The following is a 16635-nucleotide window of genomic DNA, read 5'->3' as shown; positions in this document are numbered from 1 at the left end:
CACTCCCTCAGTACTGCCCCTCCGACAGTGCGGCACTCCCTCAGTACTGCCCCTCCGACAGTGCGGCGCTCCGTCAGTACTGCCCCTCCGACAGTGCGGCGCTCCCTCAGTACTGCCCCTCCGACTTTGCGGCGTTCCCCAGTACTGCCCCTCCGACAGTGCGGCGCTCCCTCAGTACTGCCCCTCCGACAGTGCGGGGCTCCCTCAGTACTGCCCCTCCGACAGTGCGGCGCTCCCTCAGTACTGCCCCTCTGACAGTGCGGCACTGCCTCAGTACTGCCCCTCCGACAGTGCGGCGCTCCCTCAGTACTGCCCCTCCGACAGTGCGGCGCTCCCTCAGTACTGCCCCTCCGACAGTGCGGCACTCCCTCAGTACTGCCCCTCCGACAGTGCGGCTCTCCCTCAGTACTGCCCCTCCGACAGTGCGGCACTCCCTCAGTACTGCCCCTCCGACAGTGCGGCACTCCCTCAGTACTGCCCCTCCGACAGTGCGGCACTCCCTCAGTACTGCCCCTCCGACAGTGCGGCGCTCCCTCAGTACTGCCCCTCCGACAGTGCGGCGCTCCCTCAGTACTGCCCCTCCGACAGTGCGGCACTCCCTCAGCACTGCCCCTCCTACAGTGCGGCGCTCCGTCAGTACTGCCCCTCCGACAGTGCGGCGCTCCCTCAGTACTGCCCCTCCGACTTTGCGGCGTTCCCCAGTACTGCCCCTCCGACAGTGCGGCACTCCCTCAGTACTGCCCCTCCGACAGTGCGGCGCTCCCTCAGTACTGCCCCTCTGACAGTGCGGCACTGCCTCAGTACTGCCCCTCCGACAGTGCGGCGCTCCCTCAGTACTGCCCCTCCGACAGTGCGGCACTCCCTCAGCACTGCCCCTCCTACAGTGCGGCGCTCCGTCAGTACTGCCCCTCCGACAGTGCGGCGCTCCCTCAGTACTGCCCCTCCGACTTTGCGGCGTTCCCCAGTACTGCCCCTCCGACAGTGCGGCACTCCCTCAGTACTGCCCCTCCGACAGTGCGGCGCTCCCTCAGTACTGCCCCTCTGACAGTGCGGCACTGCCTCAGTACTGCCCCTCCGACAGTGCGGCGCTCCCTCAGTACTGCCCCTCCGACTTTGCGGCACTCCCTCAGTACTGCCCCTCCGACAGTGCGGCTCTCCCTCAGTACTACCCCTCCGACAGTGCGGCTCTCCCTCAGTACGGCCCCTCCAACAGTGCGGCACTCCCTCAGTACTGCCCCTCCGACAGTGCGGCGCTCCCTCAGTACGGCCCCTCCGACAGTGCGGCACTCCATCAGTACTGCCCCTCCGAAACCCTCAGTATGGCTCCTCCGACAGTGCGGCACTCCATCAGTACTGCCCCTCCGACACCCTCAGTACTGCACTGGTGGGAGTAACCGCCTAGATTATGGGCTCACATCCCTGGAGTGGGACTTGTATCCGTGATCTTCTGACTCTGAGGCGAGGGTGGTAGCCACTGATCCACGGCTGAGAGCTGAGTGGGTAGCACAGGACACGAGGCATCTTACCATTCTCGTACGACGCTGATCCGTGCCATTGTCCGTCCCCTCGCTCGCTAATTCAATGCTGCTCTTTTTGGGCAACTGACTGTGTCCTAATCCGCTGCTCTTGCTCTGATATCAGACAAATCAGTGTGATCTCTTCCGACGGGGAGCCATCCGCATGGAAATCCACGCGGAGGCGTCTGAGTGAGAAGAAGAAGGTGATCGAGAGCCCTCCGCCCACGCTGCCTGAATCGAAGCGGCTGATCGAGGCTGAGACAACAGAAACAGGGCGGGTAAGCACACAACGCAGGCAGCCCTGCTCCCCCTCCCCCTCCCCCTCCCCCTCGCTCTCGGCTGCCGTCACTCGTTGCCCTCAGCATCGCTGGAGCTGAGCGGCCCGGTGTGAACACTTCGCACATCCCACAGGAGTTCCCTCCTTGCCTGTGGATAATTGCCTGGCCTCGATGCTCCACATATTCATTCTCGGGTTGTGGGTGTCACTGGCAAGGCTGGCATTTATTGCCCCTCACTTGTACCCTGCATAAAACCGAGTGTCTCGCTGGGCTACTTCGGAGGGCAGGCAAGAGTCAACCACATTGCTGTGGGTCTGGAGTCACATATAGGTCAGACTGGGTAAGGACAGCAGCTTTCCTTCCCTACAGGACGTTAGTGAACCAGTTGGGTTTTTACGACAATCCAACAGCTTCAGGGTCACTTTTACTGAGACCAAATTTTTATTTCCAGATTATTTTAAACTGAATTTAAATTCTCAAATTGCAACTGATAGATTTGAACTCACGTCCTCTGGATTATTTGTCCAGTAACAGAACCACATCACTCCTGTACCCGATATTTATAATCAGGAGCTGTGGGCACAGCCCAGGGCTTTTTTTTTCTTTTGTTCATCCTTGGGATGTGGGCGTTGCTGGCAAGGCCGGCATTTATTGCCCATCCCTAATTGCCCCTTGAGAAGGTGGTGGTGAGCCGCCTTCTTGAACCGCTGCAGTCCGTGTGGTGAAGGTGCTCCCACAGTGCTGTTAGGGAGGGAGTTCCAGGATTGTGACCCAGCGACGATGAAGGAACGGCCGATATATTTCCCAGTCAGGATGGTGTGTGACTGGGAGGGGAACGTGGAGGTGGTGGTGTTCCCATGCACCTGCTGCCCTTGTCCCTCGAGGCGGTAGAGGTCGTGGGTTTGGGAGGTGTTGCCGAGGAAGCAATCGAGCAAACTGTGGGCAGTGAGGGTGATTAGTCCGGATGCAGCAACAGGACAAAGAGCATACAGCACAGAAACAGGTCATTCAGCCCAGCAGGTCCGTGCCGGGGTTTCTGCTCCACACCAGCCTCCTCCCAACTTACTTCCTCTCACCCCATCACCATCTCCTTCTCGGAGGTTGGCGGCATGTAGCGTTGTCAGGCCTGAGCCGCAGTCCGGCAGGGCACTGTGGGGATTGCTGGGATACTAGTTTATGGACGTGCCTGTCGGGGAGGTGGGGGGGGGGGGCGGGGAGGGAAGGGTGCGGTGGTGGAGGGGGAGGGGAGGGGTGCGGAGGGGAGGGGAGGGGTGCGGAGGGGAGGGGAGGGTGGCGGAGTGGGGTGGGACTGGGGGGAGGGAAGGGGGGGCGGAGGGGCGTGTGGGCCGGAGGGGAGGGGGGGGCGGGGTGTTTGCACAGACAACAAGAACAACATTGTGCATTTATATAGCGCCTTTAACATATTTAAATGTCCCCAGGCGCTTCACAGGAGTGTTACGCGATAGAAATTTGACACTGAGCCACAGTAGAAATTAGCGCAGGTGAAAGAGGTCGGTTTTAAGGAGCGTCTTGAAGGAAGAAAGCGAGATAGAGAAGTTTAGGGAGGGAATTCCAGAGCTCGGGGCCCAGGCAACAGAAGGCACGGCCACCAATAGTGGAACGATGGAAATCAGGGATGCTCAGGAGGGCAGAATTAGAGGAGCGCAGACATCTCTGGTGGGGGTCGGTGGTTGTGGGGTCGGAGGAGATTACAGAGATAGGGAAGGGCGAGGCCTTGGAGGGATTTGAAAATGAGGATGAGGATTTTGAAATTGACGCGTTGCTTAACCAGGAGCCAATGTAGGTCAACGAGCACAAGGGGTGCTGGGTGAGTGGGATTGTCCCGAGAGAATTGACCCAAATAATGGCGGGTGACAAAGCCTATGTTTTGATGGCAGGTTAAATTGATCGTGTTCTGGCAGTACCTCAAGGCAGTGGGCCCCTTCATCTCCGTGGTGATCTGCGTCCTCTACTGCTGCCAGAACGCTGCAGCGATCGGTGCCAACTTCTGGCTCAGTGATTGGACCAACGACCCCGTTGTCAACGGTACTCAGCACCAGACGTACGTGCGGGTAGGGGTGTACGCAGCTCTTGGCCTCACGCAAGGTAAGGTTCATTCCTGCGACCCGCAACCCAGACATGGCAGGGGGTGGGGGGGAGGGGCTCATCAGCAGCCAATAGAAGTCTCTGCTGCTCGTGGGTGGGGCTGGGATGATTGGCACCAATTGGGAATCTGCTGCCTGGGCTTGTATTCACTGGAGTTCAGAAGAATGAGAGGGGACCTCATAGAAACGTTTAAAATTCTGACGGGTTTAGACAGGTTAGATGCAGGAAGAATGTTCCTGATGTTGGGGAAGTCCAGAACCAGGGGGTCACAGTCTAAGGATAAGGGGTAAGCCATTTAGGACCGAGATGAGGAGAAACTTCTTCACCCAGAGAGTGGTGAACCTGTGGAATTCTCTACCACAGAAAGTTGTTGAGGCCAATTCACTAAATATATTCAAAAGGGAGTTAGATGTAGTCCTTACTACTCGGGGGATCAAGGGGTATGGCGAGAAAGCAGGAAGGGGATACTGAAGTTTCATGTTCAGCCATGAACTCATTGAATGGCGGTGCAGGCTAGAAGGGCTGAATGGCCTGCTCCTGCACCTATTTTCTATGTTTCTATGATTGGTCGCTATAAAGGAATAATCTAATCATCCTGTAATTAAAGGGGAAGGGGAGGTCCTCGCACTGACTTGGGAATATCTCTCGACCTCCGTGCTGGGAGTGGTGGTGGGGGGGGGAGAGGTGAGGAGCTGTAGCTTTAAGCTGCAAACCTCTGTTTGTGAATCTGACCACTGAGGATGTTTATTCCAGTTCACAAACCTGTTTACATTTCTTTAGCAATTCCCCCACCCTGCCGAGTGTGACCCCAGGATGGCCCCCCCCCCCCCTCTCCAAGTGTGACCCTGGAATTGATCCCCCCTCCCCCACCGAGGGTGACCCCGGGGATTGACCCCAAGTGTGACCCCGGGGATTGACCCTTCAAGGTTCACTTACCTAATTGGTGGTTAACTAACATTGTCCACACCTGCAGGAGAGGCTAACTGACCCCACAGTGGGGTTGCCTGGGGTGGGGGTGGGTTGCCGGGGGGAATGGTGCTGCCGAGGGAGGGGTGGGTGGGTTTGCCGGGGGGGACGGTGTTGTCGGGGGAAGGTGGGTGGGTTGCCGGGGGGAATGGTGCTGCCGAGGGAGGGGTGGGTGGGTCGCCGGGGGGGACGGTGTTGCCGGGGGAAGGTGGGTGGGTTGCCAGGAGGAATGGTGCTGCCGAGGGAGGGGTGGGTGGGTCGCCGGGGGGGACGGTGTTGCCGGGGGAAGGTGGGTGGGTTGCCGGGAGGAATGGTGCTGCCGAGGGAGGGGTGGGTGGGTCGCCGGGGGGGACGGTGTAGCCGGGGGAAGGTGGGTGGGTTGCCGGGAGGAATGGTGCTGCCGAGGGAGGGGTGGGTGGGTCGCCGGGGGGGGACGGTGTTGCCGGGGGAAGGTGGGTGGGTTGCCGGGAGGAATGGTGCTGCCGAGGGAGGGGTGGGTGGGTCGCCGGGGGGGACGGTGTTGCCGGGGGAAGGTGGGTGGGTTGCCGGGAGGAATGGTGCTGCCGAGGGAGGGGTGGGTGGGTCGCCGGGGGGGACGGTGTTGCCGGGGGATGGTGGGTGGGTTGCCGGGAGGAATGGTGCTGCCGAGGGAGGGGTGGGTGGGTCGCCGGGGGGGACGGTGTTGCCGGGGGAAGGTGGGTGGGTCGCCGGGGGGGACGGTGTTGCCGGGGGAAGGTGGGTGGGTCGCCGGGGGGGACGGTGTTGCCGGGGGAAGGTGGGTGGGTTGCCGGGAGGAATGGTGCTGCCGAGGGAGGGGTGGGTGGTTCGCCGGGGGGGACGGTGTTGCCGGGGGATGGTGGGTGGGTTGCCGGGGTGCGGGGGGAACAGTGTTGCCGAGACTGGTTTACTGGGGGAGTGGGGTAACCTGCGGTGACTGTCTCTGTGCTAACCTCCACTCTGGAACTGCATTGTGTTTCCATCGCAGGGATCCTAGTTATGATCTCCGCCTTCACACTGGCGCTCGGAGGCCTGGGGGCTGCGCGGCAGCTCCACGCACGGCTCCTGGACAACAAGTTACACACACCACAGGCATTCTTTGACACCACACCCATCGGGCGCATCATTAACCGCTTCGGCAAGGACGTTCACGTGATTGATGAAGTCATTCCGCTGACATTCCAGATGTTCCTCGCAACGTTTTTCAACTCCCTGTCCACCATGCTAGTTGTAATGGTCAGCACCCCGTGGTTCACTCTGCTAATCCTGCCACTGGCCATTGTGTACTTCTTTGTACAGGTATCTCCCGAGCCTCCTCTCCACTTTCTCACGGACAAGCTGCGGTGCAAAGGATGATGGCATGGGGCAGTCGCACACTTTCGGGAGCGGGAGCCTCTCTGTCAGAGTGTCACTTAATGTCACCACCAATTCCAACTTGATTTGACAAACCCTGCACCCAATTCCTTGGTGTGAGGGAGCTGGATTAACATCAGTAGAGATACAGTCAGTAACACAGAGCGCTGGGGGAGAGGGGTTACTGAGTCTCAGTGTGCGGGAGCTGGATTAACATCAGTAGAGATACAGTCAGTAATACAGGGCGCTGGGGGAGAGGGGTTACTAAGTGACAGTGTGCGGGAGCTGGATTAACATCAGTACAGATACAGTCAGTAACACAGGGTGCTAGGGGAGACGGGTTACTAAGTGACAGTGCGGGAGCTGGATTAACATCAGTACAGATACAGTCAGTAACACAGGGTGCTAGGGGAGAGGGGTTACTGAGTGACAGTGCGGGAGCTGGATTAACATCAGTACAGATACAGTCAGTAACACAGGGCACTGGGGGAGAGGGGTTACTAAGTGACAGTGTGAGGGAGCTGGATTAACATCAGTACAGATACAGTCAGTAACACAGGGTGCTGGGGGAGAGGGGTTACTGAGTGACAGTGTGAGGGAGCTGGATTAACATCAGTAGAGATACAGTCAGTAACACAGGGCACTGGGGGAGAGGGGTTACTGAGTGACAGTGTGAGGGAGCTGGATTAACATCAGTAGAGATACAGTCAGTAACACAGGGCGCTGGAGGGAGAGGGGTTACTGAGTGACAGTGTGAGGGAGCTGTGAGGGATCAGTAGAGATACAGTCAGGGACCCTACTGATGTGATGTCTCCTAAAAATCAGCGGCAGTGATGTGACTGTCGACACTGGGGCTCCCTCATGTTTTGCTCTCCAATGGTTTTGCTTGGTTTGGTAGCTGTCAGTGTCTGTGTAGCGGCTTCTCTCCACTCGCCTCTGCCAGTCCGAGGCGCTCGGTGTGGGTGGTGAGGGACTGTCGCTCATCAGCTGTGAAGTAACTGTGCTGAAAGCGCGAGGGCACGGAATGAGCTTTTGTCTATCAGTGTAACACATTGAGGGCCAGCCTGGTGTGAGTGTGATCGCGACATGGAGCGTACCTCCCTCAGCCTGGCTGTACCCCCGACACTGAGCCCCGCCCCACTCTCTGCCCGGGGCTGTGTGTCTAACATGCGTGCTCAGTGTATCAGCACCTAACGCCAGGCACAGCACAGTACAAGCCCTTTAATGCATGTGATCTGGGAATGAGTGAGTGAGTGTGGGTGGGAGAATTTGTGGCAGTGCCAGGGTCATCCCCTCCCACGCTCTCCCTTTCCCGGATCTCAGCAGGTAAGTCTGGAATGGAACGGGGCCATGTTGATCTAACTGACCCAGGCCTCATCCCCCGCCCTCCCTGTAACAAGTGGCTGATAATGCGCCCCCGTGTGTGTCACTGGTGGCCAGAAGCTGCGGCTTGTGTTATTTAATACATTGTATTAACCCGGGCCGAGGGAAACCTGGGGTGGTAACTGGGCAAGGCCTGGGCACACTCGCAGGGTCAGATGGTGTCAGCATGGCACGTCATGGTAACCTCGCCATTCACAAAGTGGCACTGCCGTTCTCTCTGTTAGTGCGGGTGGGGGCAGTGCCCCCGCCCAGTGCCCCCCGACCCGACCCCGCCCAGTGCCCCCCCCACCCCAGACCCCACAGTGCCCCCCCCACCCCAGACCCCACAGTGCCCCCCCCCCGTCCCCGTCCCGCCCAGTGCCCCCCCGTCCCCGCCCCGCCCAGTGCCCCCCCGTCCCCGCCCCGCCCAGTGCCCCCCCCACCCCAGACCCCACAGTGCCCCGTCCCCGTCCCCGCCCCGCCCAGTGCCCCCCCGTCCCCGCCCCGCCCAGTGCCCCCCCGTCCCCGCCCCGCCCAGTGCCCCCCCCACCCCAGACCCCACAGTGCCCCCCCCCCGTCCCCGTCCCGCCCAGTGCCCCCCCCCACCCCAGACCCCACAGTGCCCCCCCCCCCCCCGTCCCCGTCCCGCCCAGTGCCCCCCCCCACCCGGACCCGCCCAGTGCCCCCCCGTCCCCGCCCCGCCCAGTGCCCCCCCACCCCAGACCTGCCCAGTGCCCCCCCGACCCTGCCCAGTGTCCCCCCGCCCCGCTCAGTGCCCCCCCCCCCAACCCCGGACCCGCCCAGTGCCCCCCGCCCCGCCCAGTGCCCCCCCCGACCTGGCCAGTGACCCCCACCGCGGACCCGCCCAGTGACCCCTGCCCAGTGCCCCACCCACACCCCCCACCCGATCCGCCCAATGTCGCCCCCCCCCCCTCCCCGCCCAGTCCCAGTGCCCCCCCCTCCTCCCCCAGGACCCTCCCAGTCCCACTGCTAACTCCATGGAGGACAGCATGCAGCATGTCGCTGACTCAGTGTGTGCATGAGAGGGTGGCACTGGCTACCAGTCCAGACGCTGTCCCGCCCACACACTGAGCTGCCCCTAACCCCCGCTCACCATGGATCTCCCACTGGCCGGTTCCATGGAGACCCCTGAGCATTGGTCACTCTCCTGCCTGGGCGCGAGGGGCGGTGCAGGCCCTGGGGGCGGGGCACGGCCTGGGGACATCAGTGGTCCCAGACTCGGTGGTATTCAGTTCCCGGGCTGTGTTGTGGAGAGTAGATGGTGTGCTGTGTGTGAGGGATAATGTGTTCACGCACTGTCCATGACTCTGGGTAGGGCAGGGTACAGCACGGTGTCTGACACACAGATCATTTACAGACACAAACGGTACCAACTGATCAAATCCGATGTGTACGATGGAGATTCTTTTAACATATTCTGCTTTAACCTTTTAGCCTGACCACTAACAGTCAGTCTCCGCCCCCTCGCTGTCTCCGCCCCCTCGCTGTCTCCGCCCCCTCGCTGTCTCCGCCCCCTCGCTGTCTCCGCCCCCTCGCTGTCTCCGCCCCCTCGCTGTCTCCGCCCCCTCGCTGTCTCCGCCCCCTCGCTGTCTCCGCCCCCTCGCTGTCTCCGCCCCCTCGCTGTCTCCGCCCCCTCGCTGTCTCCGCCCCCTCGCTGTCTCCGCCCCCTCGCTGTCTCCGCCCCCTCGCTGTCTCCGCCCCCTCGCTGTCTCCGCCCCCTCGCTGTCTCCGCCCCCTCGCTGTCTCCGCCCCCTCGCTGTCTCCGCCCCCTCGCTGTCTCCGCCCCCTCGCTGTCTCCGCCCCCTCGCTGTCTCCGCCCCCTCGCTGTCTCCGCCCCCTCGCTGTCTCCGCCCCCTCGCTGTCTCCGCCCCCTCGCTGTCTCCGCCCCCTCGCTGTCTCCGCCCCCTCGCTGTCTCCGCCCCCTCGCTGTCTCCGCCCCCTCGCTGTCTCCGCCCCCTCGCTGTCTCCGCCCCCTCGCTGTCTCCGCCCCCTCGCTGTCTCCGCCCCCTCGCTGTCTCGCTCTCTCTCCCGCTCTCCCGCTCTCTCTCCCGCTCTCCCGCGCTCTCTCCCGCTCTCCCGCTCTCTCTCCCGCTCTCCCGCTCTCTCTCCCGCTCTCCCGCTCTCTCTCCCGCTCTCCCGCTCTCTCTCTCGCTCTCCCGCTCTCTCCTAATGATATCCAGGATGGACGATTGTTTAAAACCACCTCAGTTGGGAGCATGTTTGGGGAAGTAAATCGATCCTCCGCAAACCTTTTACGTTTTGGCAGCTTGGGGACTGTGCTTGTTCTCTGTCCCTGGGCCGAGCGAGGGGGTTCGAATCCTGCCCCTCACTAACCTGTGTGGTCAGTGGCATTCTGACACTCGGTGAACTTGGGAAAAAATTCCAGGGAGATTTGAAGATTTTAGCGATCCTGAATCTGTAAATGTTAAAATTACTGGTCCAAACTTAAAAGGTGTGCTGTGGGTGAGTTAGATGGGGTTTATTCTGTGAACAAATACCAACCTCCTTTGCACGCAGATATCTGAACAGAATTTGGTCTGCCGCTGGCATTTGTCTCGGTTTACGAGCTGTCGCGTCTCCAGCCTTTGCACCACCACGACACAGAGAGCCTTTAAATCGAGGGGGTCACAAACCCCGAGGAAGGGAATCCTGCACACCCCCCCCCAATCAAAGAGAGATGCCTGTCGGTGAGGGCTGGTGTACGGGTACCAGTGGCAGTTCTCCCCGAGGAGAGGGTGCATTGTGTGGCAGAGACCGCTTGGTGCTTTCCGCTTAAGTGGGAGGTGAAGGAATGGCTTCCACATGTGACCAGCACACATTGCAAACACTCTGGGGGAATCACCCTGCGGAAAGGGGCGGGGTGTAAGTCATGGCTCGGCCCAATCCCGTCTAGCGAGTTCGGTTAGACGTAGCCCCTCCCCCTGAGCACAAACCCCTCTGAATCCGGGAAACATTTAACAATCTGCCATTCCTGGCACGAGTTGGATGGGACCAGTAAGAATCTATATTTTAAAACATTTATCTATACAAGTGGACATTGTACAAACTGATTTTCATCTCGTGGAGCGTCGGGTGGGCAGGCTCTGGGTGAATGAATTTCACGGGACCACCTTCGGGAAAAGCGAATGATATGGAGGCATAAAGGGTTACTTTCCCGCGAGTTTAAAAGGTTAAGGAGTGATCTGATCGAGGTGTTTAAGAAGATTAAAGGATTTAATGGGGTGGACAGAGAGAAACTGTTTCCTCCGGTGGGGGGAGTCCAGAACAAGGGGATAGAACCTTAAAATTAGAGCCAGGCCGTTCAGAGTGATATCAGGGAGCACTTCTTCACACAAGGGGCCGTGGGAATCGGGAACTCTTTTCCCCCCCCCCCCCCCCCCCAATGACTGTGGAGGCTGGGGGTCAATTGGAGCTTTGAAGCCTGAGATCGCGCGGTTTTTGTTGGGTAAGGGTATCGAGGGATACGGAGCAAAGGCGGGTGAATGGGGTTGAGGAACAGATCAGCCGTGATCTCATTGGATTGTGGAACAGGCTCGAGGGAATGAGTGGTCTCCTGGTACCAGGGCGCAGACAAAAATACTCAAAATTGGACCTCGATCGATGTAAGCACAGCGGCAAGTGTCGGGCCGGTCGGTGTCGGCAGGTGTCGGGCCGGCAAGTGTCAGGCCGGTCGGTGTCGCTGTCGGGCCGGTCGGTGTCGGCAGGTGTCTGTGTCGGGCCGGTCGGCGTCGGGCCGGTCGGTGTTGGTGTCAGGCCGGACGGTGTCGGGCCGGCAGGTGTCGGTGTCGGGCCGGTCGCCGTTGGGTAGGGCCGGTCGGTGTCGGCAGGTGTCTGTGTCGGGCCGGTCGGCGTCGGGCCGGTTGGTGTCAGGCCAGTCGCTGTTGGGTAATGCCGGTCAGTGTCGGGCCAGCAGGTGTCGGTGTCGGCGTCGGGCCGGTCGGTGTCGGCAGGTGTCGGTGTCGGGCTGGTCGCCGTTGGGTAGGGCCGGTCAGTGTCGGGCCGGTCGGCGTCGGGCCGGTCGGTGTCGGCAGGTGTCGGTGTCGGGCCGGTCGGTGTCGGTGTCGGTCGCCGTTGGGTCGGGCCGGTCAGCGTCGGGCCGGTCGGTGTCGGCAGGTGTCGGCGTCGGGCCGGTCGGTGTCGGCAGGTGTCGGTGTCGGTGTCGGCAGGTGTCGGTGTCGGGGCCGGTCGGTGTCGGGCCGGTTGGTGTCAGCAGGCGTCATTGTCGGGTCGGGCCGGTCGCCATCATGTCGGTCAGTGTCACACAAGCTGCAGCTGGCTGTAGGACACTGGGAAGCAGACCTGCAACTTGTGGAATTAAAGCCACAGCACGAGGTCGCAGAACAATAATGGACAGGAATGGAGGAAAGCTCAGAAATATATTAGCATGGATAGAGGATTGGCTAACTGACAGAAAACAGAGAGTCGGGATAAATGGGTCATTTTCCGGTTGGCAAACTGTAACTAGTGGGGTGCCGCAGGGATCAGTGCTGGGTCCTCAACTATTTACAATCTATATTAATGACTTGGATGAGGGGACCAAGTGTAATGTAGCCAAGTTTGCTGATAATACAAAGGTGGGTGAGCCTCTTATCAACAAAAGTGGACATTAATGAGGAGATTCAACGCCGCCTGAGGAAAAGTGTGTTTGAAGACCAGGCCCTCAAATCTACCACCAAGCTCATGGTCTACAGGGCTGTAGTAATACCCGCCCTCCTGTATGGCTCAGAGACATGGACCATGTACAGTAGACACCTCAAGTCCCTGGAGATATATCACCAACGATGTCTCCGCAAGATCCTACAAATCCCCTGGGAGGACAGACGCACCAACATCAGCGTCCTCGACCAGGCCAACATCCCCAGCATCGAAGCACTGACCACACTTGATCAGCTCCGCTGAGCAGGCCACATTGTTCGCATACCAGACACGAGACTCCCAAAGCAAGTGCTCTACTCGGAACTCCTTCACGGCAAATGAGCCAAAGGTGGGCAGAGGAAACGTTACAGGGACACCCTCAAAGCCTCCCTGATAAAGTGCAACATCCCCACCGACACCTGGGAGTCCCTGGCCCAAGATCGTCCTAAGTGGAGGAAGTGCATCCGGGAGGGCACTGAGCACCTCGAGTCTCATCGCCGAGAGCATGCAGAAACCAAGCGGAAGGAGCGTGCGGCAAACCAGTCCCACCCTCCCCTTCCCTCAACGATGATCTGTGGCTCTCGTATTGGACTGTTCAGCCACCAAAGAACTCACTTCAGGAGTGGAAACATGTCTTCCTCGATTCCGAGGGACTGCCTATGATGATGAGGGTGGGAAAGTAAATTGTGAGGAGGGTGCAAAGAATCTGCAAAGGGATACAGACAGGCTCGGTGAGTGGACAGACCTTTGACAGATGGACGAGAATGTGGGAAAGTGTGAGGAAAAATAAAAAAGCAAATTATTATTTAAATGGGGAGAGATTACAAAATGTTGCGGCACAGAGGGACCTGGGGGTTCTTGTACATGAAACACAAAAGTTAGTATGTAGGTACAGCAAGTAATCAGGAAGCAAATGGAATGTTGGCCTTTATTGCAAGGGGGGTAGAGTATTAAAGCAGAGAAGTCCTGCTACAACTGTACAGGGTATTGGTGAGGCCACACCTGGAGTACTGCGTACAGTTTTGGTCTCCGTATTTAAGGAAGGATATACTTGCATTGGAGGCAGTTCAGAGAAGGTTCACTAGGTTGATTCCGGAGATGAGGGGGTTGTCTTATGAAGAAAGGTTGAGCAGGTTGGGCCTATACGCATTGGAGTTTAGAAGAATGAGAGGTGATCTTAATGAAACATATAAGATTCTGAGGGGGCTTGGCAGGGTAGATGCAGAGAGGATGTTTCCCCTCATGGGGGAATCTAGAACTAGGGGGCATAGTTTCAGAATAAACGGTTGCCTATTTAAAATGGAAATGAGGAGGAATTTCTTCTCTCAGAGGGTCGTGAATCTTTGGAATTCTCTGCTCCAGAGAGCTGTGGAGGCTGGGTCATTGAATATATTTAAGGTGGAGATAGACAGATTTTTGAATGATAAGGGAGTCAAAGGTTGTGGGGAGCAAGCAGGGAAGTGGAGTTGAGGTCAGGATTAGATCAGCCATGATCTTATTGAATGGCGGAGCAGGCTCGAGGGGCCCAATGGCCGACTCCTGCTCCTATTTTTTTTTTTTAATTGGGACTTTTACGCCAGAGCAGAGAAGGTTAAAGGGAATCTTTTTTCTGGATGTGGGTGTCGCTGGAAAGGCCGGCATTTATTGCCATCCCTAGTTGCCCTGAGAAAGTGGTGGGGAGCTGCCTTTTTGAACCGCTGGTAGCAGATTTGGTACAACTAAGGGGCCACTTTAGAGGGCAGTTAAGAACAACCAGATTGGTGTAGGACTGGAGTCACATGTAGGCCCAAACCGGGTAAGGGCAGCAGGTTTCCTGCCCTAAGACTGAACTCGGTGAGTTTTTACCTCAATCCGACAGCCGTTTATGTCCAGATTGTGTAAGTGACTTGGGGTATTCCAACTTCGAAACATCCTTGTCCCGTGTCCCCATCGGTGACAAATTGATCCTCCTGGGTGATTTTAACGCCAGGGCCGGCAAAGACACAGCCCTCTGGGGAGGCATGACTGGCAGAGAGGGGGTAGGGAAAGCCAACTCCAGCGGTACCCTATTCCTGACAAAATGTCTAGAACACGAACTCCTCATCACCAACACCCTGTTCCACCAGAGAGACAAATACAAGGCATCGTGGCAACACCCTCGCTCCAAACACTGGCACCTGCTCGACTATGTCATCGTCCGAGCCAGGGATCGCAAGGATGTGCGCATCACCTGCACCATGACAGGACGGACTGCTGGACGGACCATCGCCTAATCCGATCCATCATCAACATAAACATAGCCCCAAAACAGAGGGGACAGCAGAAGCAGCTCCGCAAAAAAGTTAATACTGGGGCACTTAATGACCAAGCTAAAAGAGCCCTATACAGCCAGCGCCTCACAGCTAATCTGGCGTGCCTTGATGACCCTGAGATGCTGAATGCCCACAGTGCTTGGTCTGCCCTCCAGGCCTCCATAACTAGTGCCAGTGAAGAGACACTTGGTCACTCAACCAGAAAACACCAGGACTGGTTTGATGAAAATGATCAGGAGATCCAAGAACTAATAGATCGTAAGTGCAGAGCATTTCTGAGCCTCAAGCAACAACCCAACTCGGGAGCTGCAAAGCAACGTTACAGACGGCTCAAGGCTGAGGTCCAACAAAAAACCCGGGACCTAAAGAACAGGAGGTGGATGGAGAAAGTACAGGAGATACAACAACTGGCCAACAGCCACGATATGCAAGGATTCTTCATCGCAGTCAAGGCCACCTACGGTCCAAACTCCCAAGGCCCCACCCCACTCCTGGCCAAGAACGGGGAAACACTCATCAAGGACACCGAGGCTGTCAGGGCCTGCTGGAAGGAGCACTTTGAAGATCTCCTCAATCGAGACTCTGCCTTTGACTCGAGTGTTCTCAACTCCATCCCACAGCATGCGACCCGCCAAGACCTCAGTGAAACCCCAACGTTGCACGAGGTAGACAAAGCCATAAACCAGCTCAAGAATAACAAGGCTACGGGTGCAGATGGAATCCCCACTGAGGCGCTAAAGTATGGCGGAGAGGCGCTGTTGGCGCGGATACATGACCTCATCTCTCTCATCTGGAGGGAGGAGAGCATGCTGGGAGATCTCAGAGATGCAGTGATTGTGACCATTTTTTAAAAGGGGGACAAGTCCGACTGCAGCACCTACAGGGGAATCTCCCTGCTATCAGCCACTGGGAAAGTTGTCGCTCGAGTTCTCCTCAATCGACTTCTCCCTGTGGCCGAGGAGCTCCTCCCGGAATCACAGTGTGGATTTCGTCCCCTACGGGGCACAACGGACATGATCTTTGCAGCGCAACAGCTGCAGGAAAAATGCAGGGAGCAGCACCAGCCCTTATACATGGCCTTCTTCAATCTTACAAAGGCCTTTGACACTGTCAACCGTGAGGGTCTATGGAGCGTCCTCATCTATTTCAGATGTCCCCAAAAGTTTGTCACCATCCTTCGCCTGCTTCACGATGACATGCAGGCCGTGATCCTTACCAACGGATCCATTACAGACCCAATTTATGTCCGGACCGGGGTCAAACAGGGCTGCGTCATCGCTCCAACCTTCTTCTCAATCTTCCTCGCCACCATGCTCCACCTCACAATCAACAAGCTCCCCGCTGGAGTGGAACTAAACGACAGAACCAGTGGGAAGCTGTTTAACCTACACTGCCTCCAGGCCAGGTCCAAGATCACCCCAACCTCTGTCGTTGAGCTGCGGTATGCGGACGACGCCTGCGTCTGTGCACATTCAGAGGCTGAACTCCAGGATGTAGTCAATGTATTCACTGAGGCATATGAAAGCATAGGCCTTACGCTTAACATCCGTAAGACAAAGGTCCTCCACTAACCTGTCACCGCCGCACAGCACTGCCCTCCAATCATCAAGATTCACGGCGCAGCCCTCGACAACGTGGACCATTTCCCATATCTCGGGAGCCTCTTATCAACAAAGGCAGACATTGATGCAGAGATTCAACATCGCCTCCAGTGCACCAGTGCAGCCTTCGGCCGTCTGAGGAAAAGAGTGTTTGAAGACCAGGACCTCAAACCTACCACCAAACTCATGGTCTACAGGACTGTAGTAATATCTGCCCTCCTGTATGGATCAGAGGCATGGACGATGTATAGAAGGCACCTCAAGTCGCTGGAGATATATCACCAACGATGTCTCCGCAAGATCCTGCAAATCCCCTGGGAGGACAGGCGCACCAACATCAGTGTCCTCGACCAGGCCAACATCCCCAGTATTGAAGCACTGACCACACTCGATCAGCACTGCTGGGCAGGCCACATAGTTCGCATGCCAGATACGAGACTCCCTAAGCAAATGCTTTAAGCGGAGCTCCTTCATGGTAAACGAGCCAAAGAAGGACAGTGGAAACGTT

The 16635-nt window shown here is 58.0% G+C and overlaps 1 protein-coding gene across 9 annotated transcripts in view; it reads left to right on the top strand.

The window, feature by feature from the left end:
• The window catches only part of LOC139256026 (ATP-binding cassette sub-family C member 3-like), a 91957-nt gene that overhangs the window by 52316 nt on the left and 23006 nt on the right, over nt 1-16635 (top strand). For 3 of the 9 annotated variants that reach the window (XM_070874103.1, XM_070874108.1, XM_070874106.1), the window contains exons 13-15: nt 1642-1795; nt 3694-3901; nt 5853-6100. In XM_070874103.1, the coding sequence (XP_070730204.1) occupies nt 1642-1795; nt 3694-3901; nt 5853-6100 (610 nt within the window). Of the gene's footprint in view, nt 1-1641; nt 1796-3693; nt 3902-5852; nt 6164-16635 lie in introns of all 9 variants that reach the window. The other 6 variants (XM_070874102.1, XM_070874107.1, XM_070874105.1 and 3 more) reach the window with 2 other exon arrangements.

Source organism: Pristiophorus japonicus, unplaced genomic scaffold (genome assembly GCF_044704955.1).
Source record: "Pristiophorus japonicus isolate sPriJap1 unplaced genomic scaffold, sPriJap1.hap1 HAP1_SCAFFOLD_678, whole genome shotgun sequence".
NCBI classification, from domain to species: domain Eukaryota; kingdom Metazoa; phylum Chordata; class Chondrichthyes; family Pristiophoridae; genus Pristiophorus; species Pristiophorus japonicus.
This window is presented reverse-complemented; position numbering and strand designations above follow the sequence as displayed.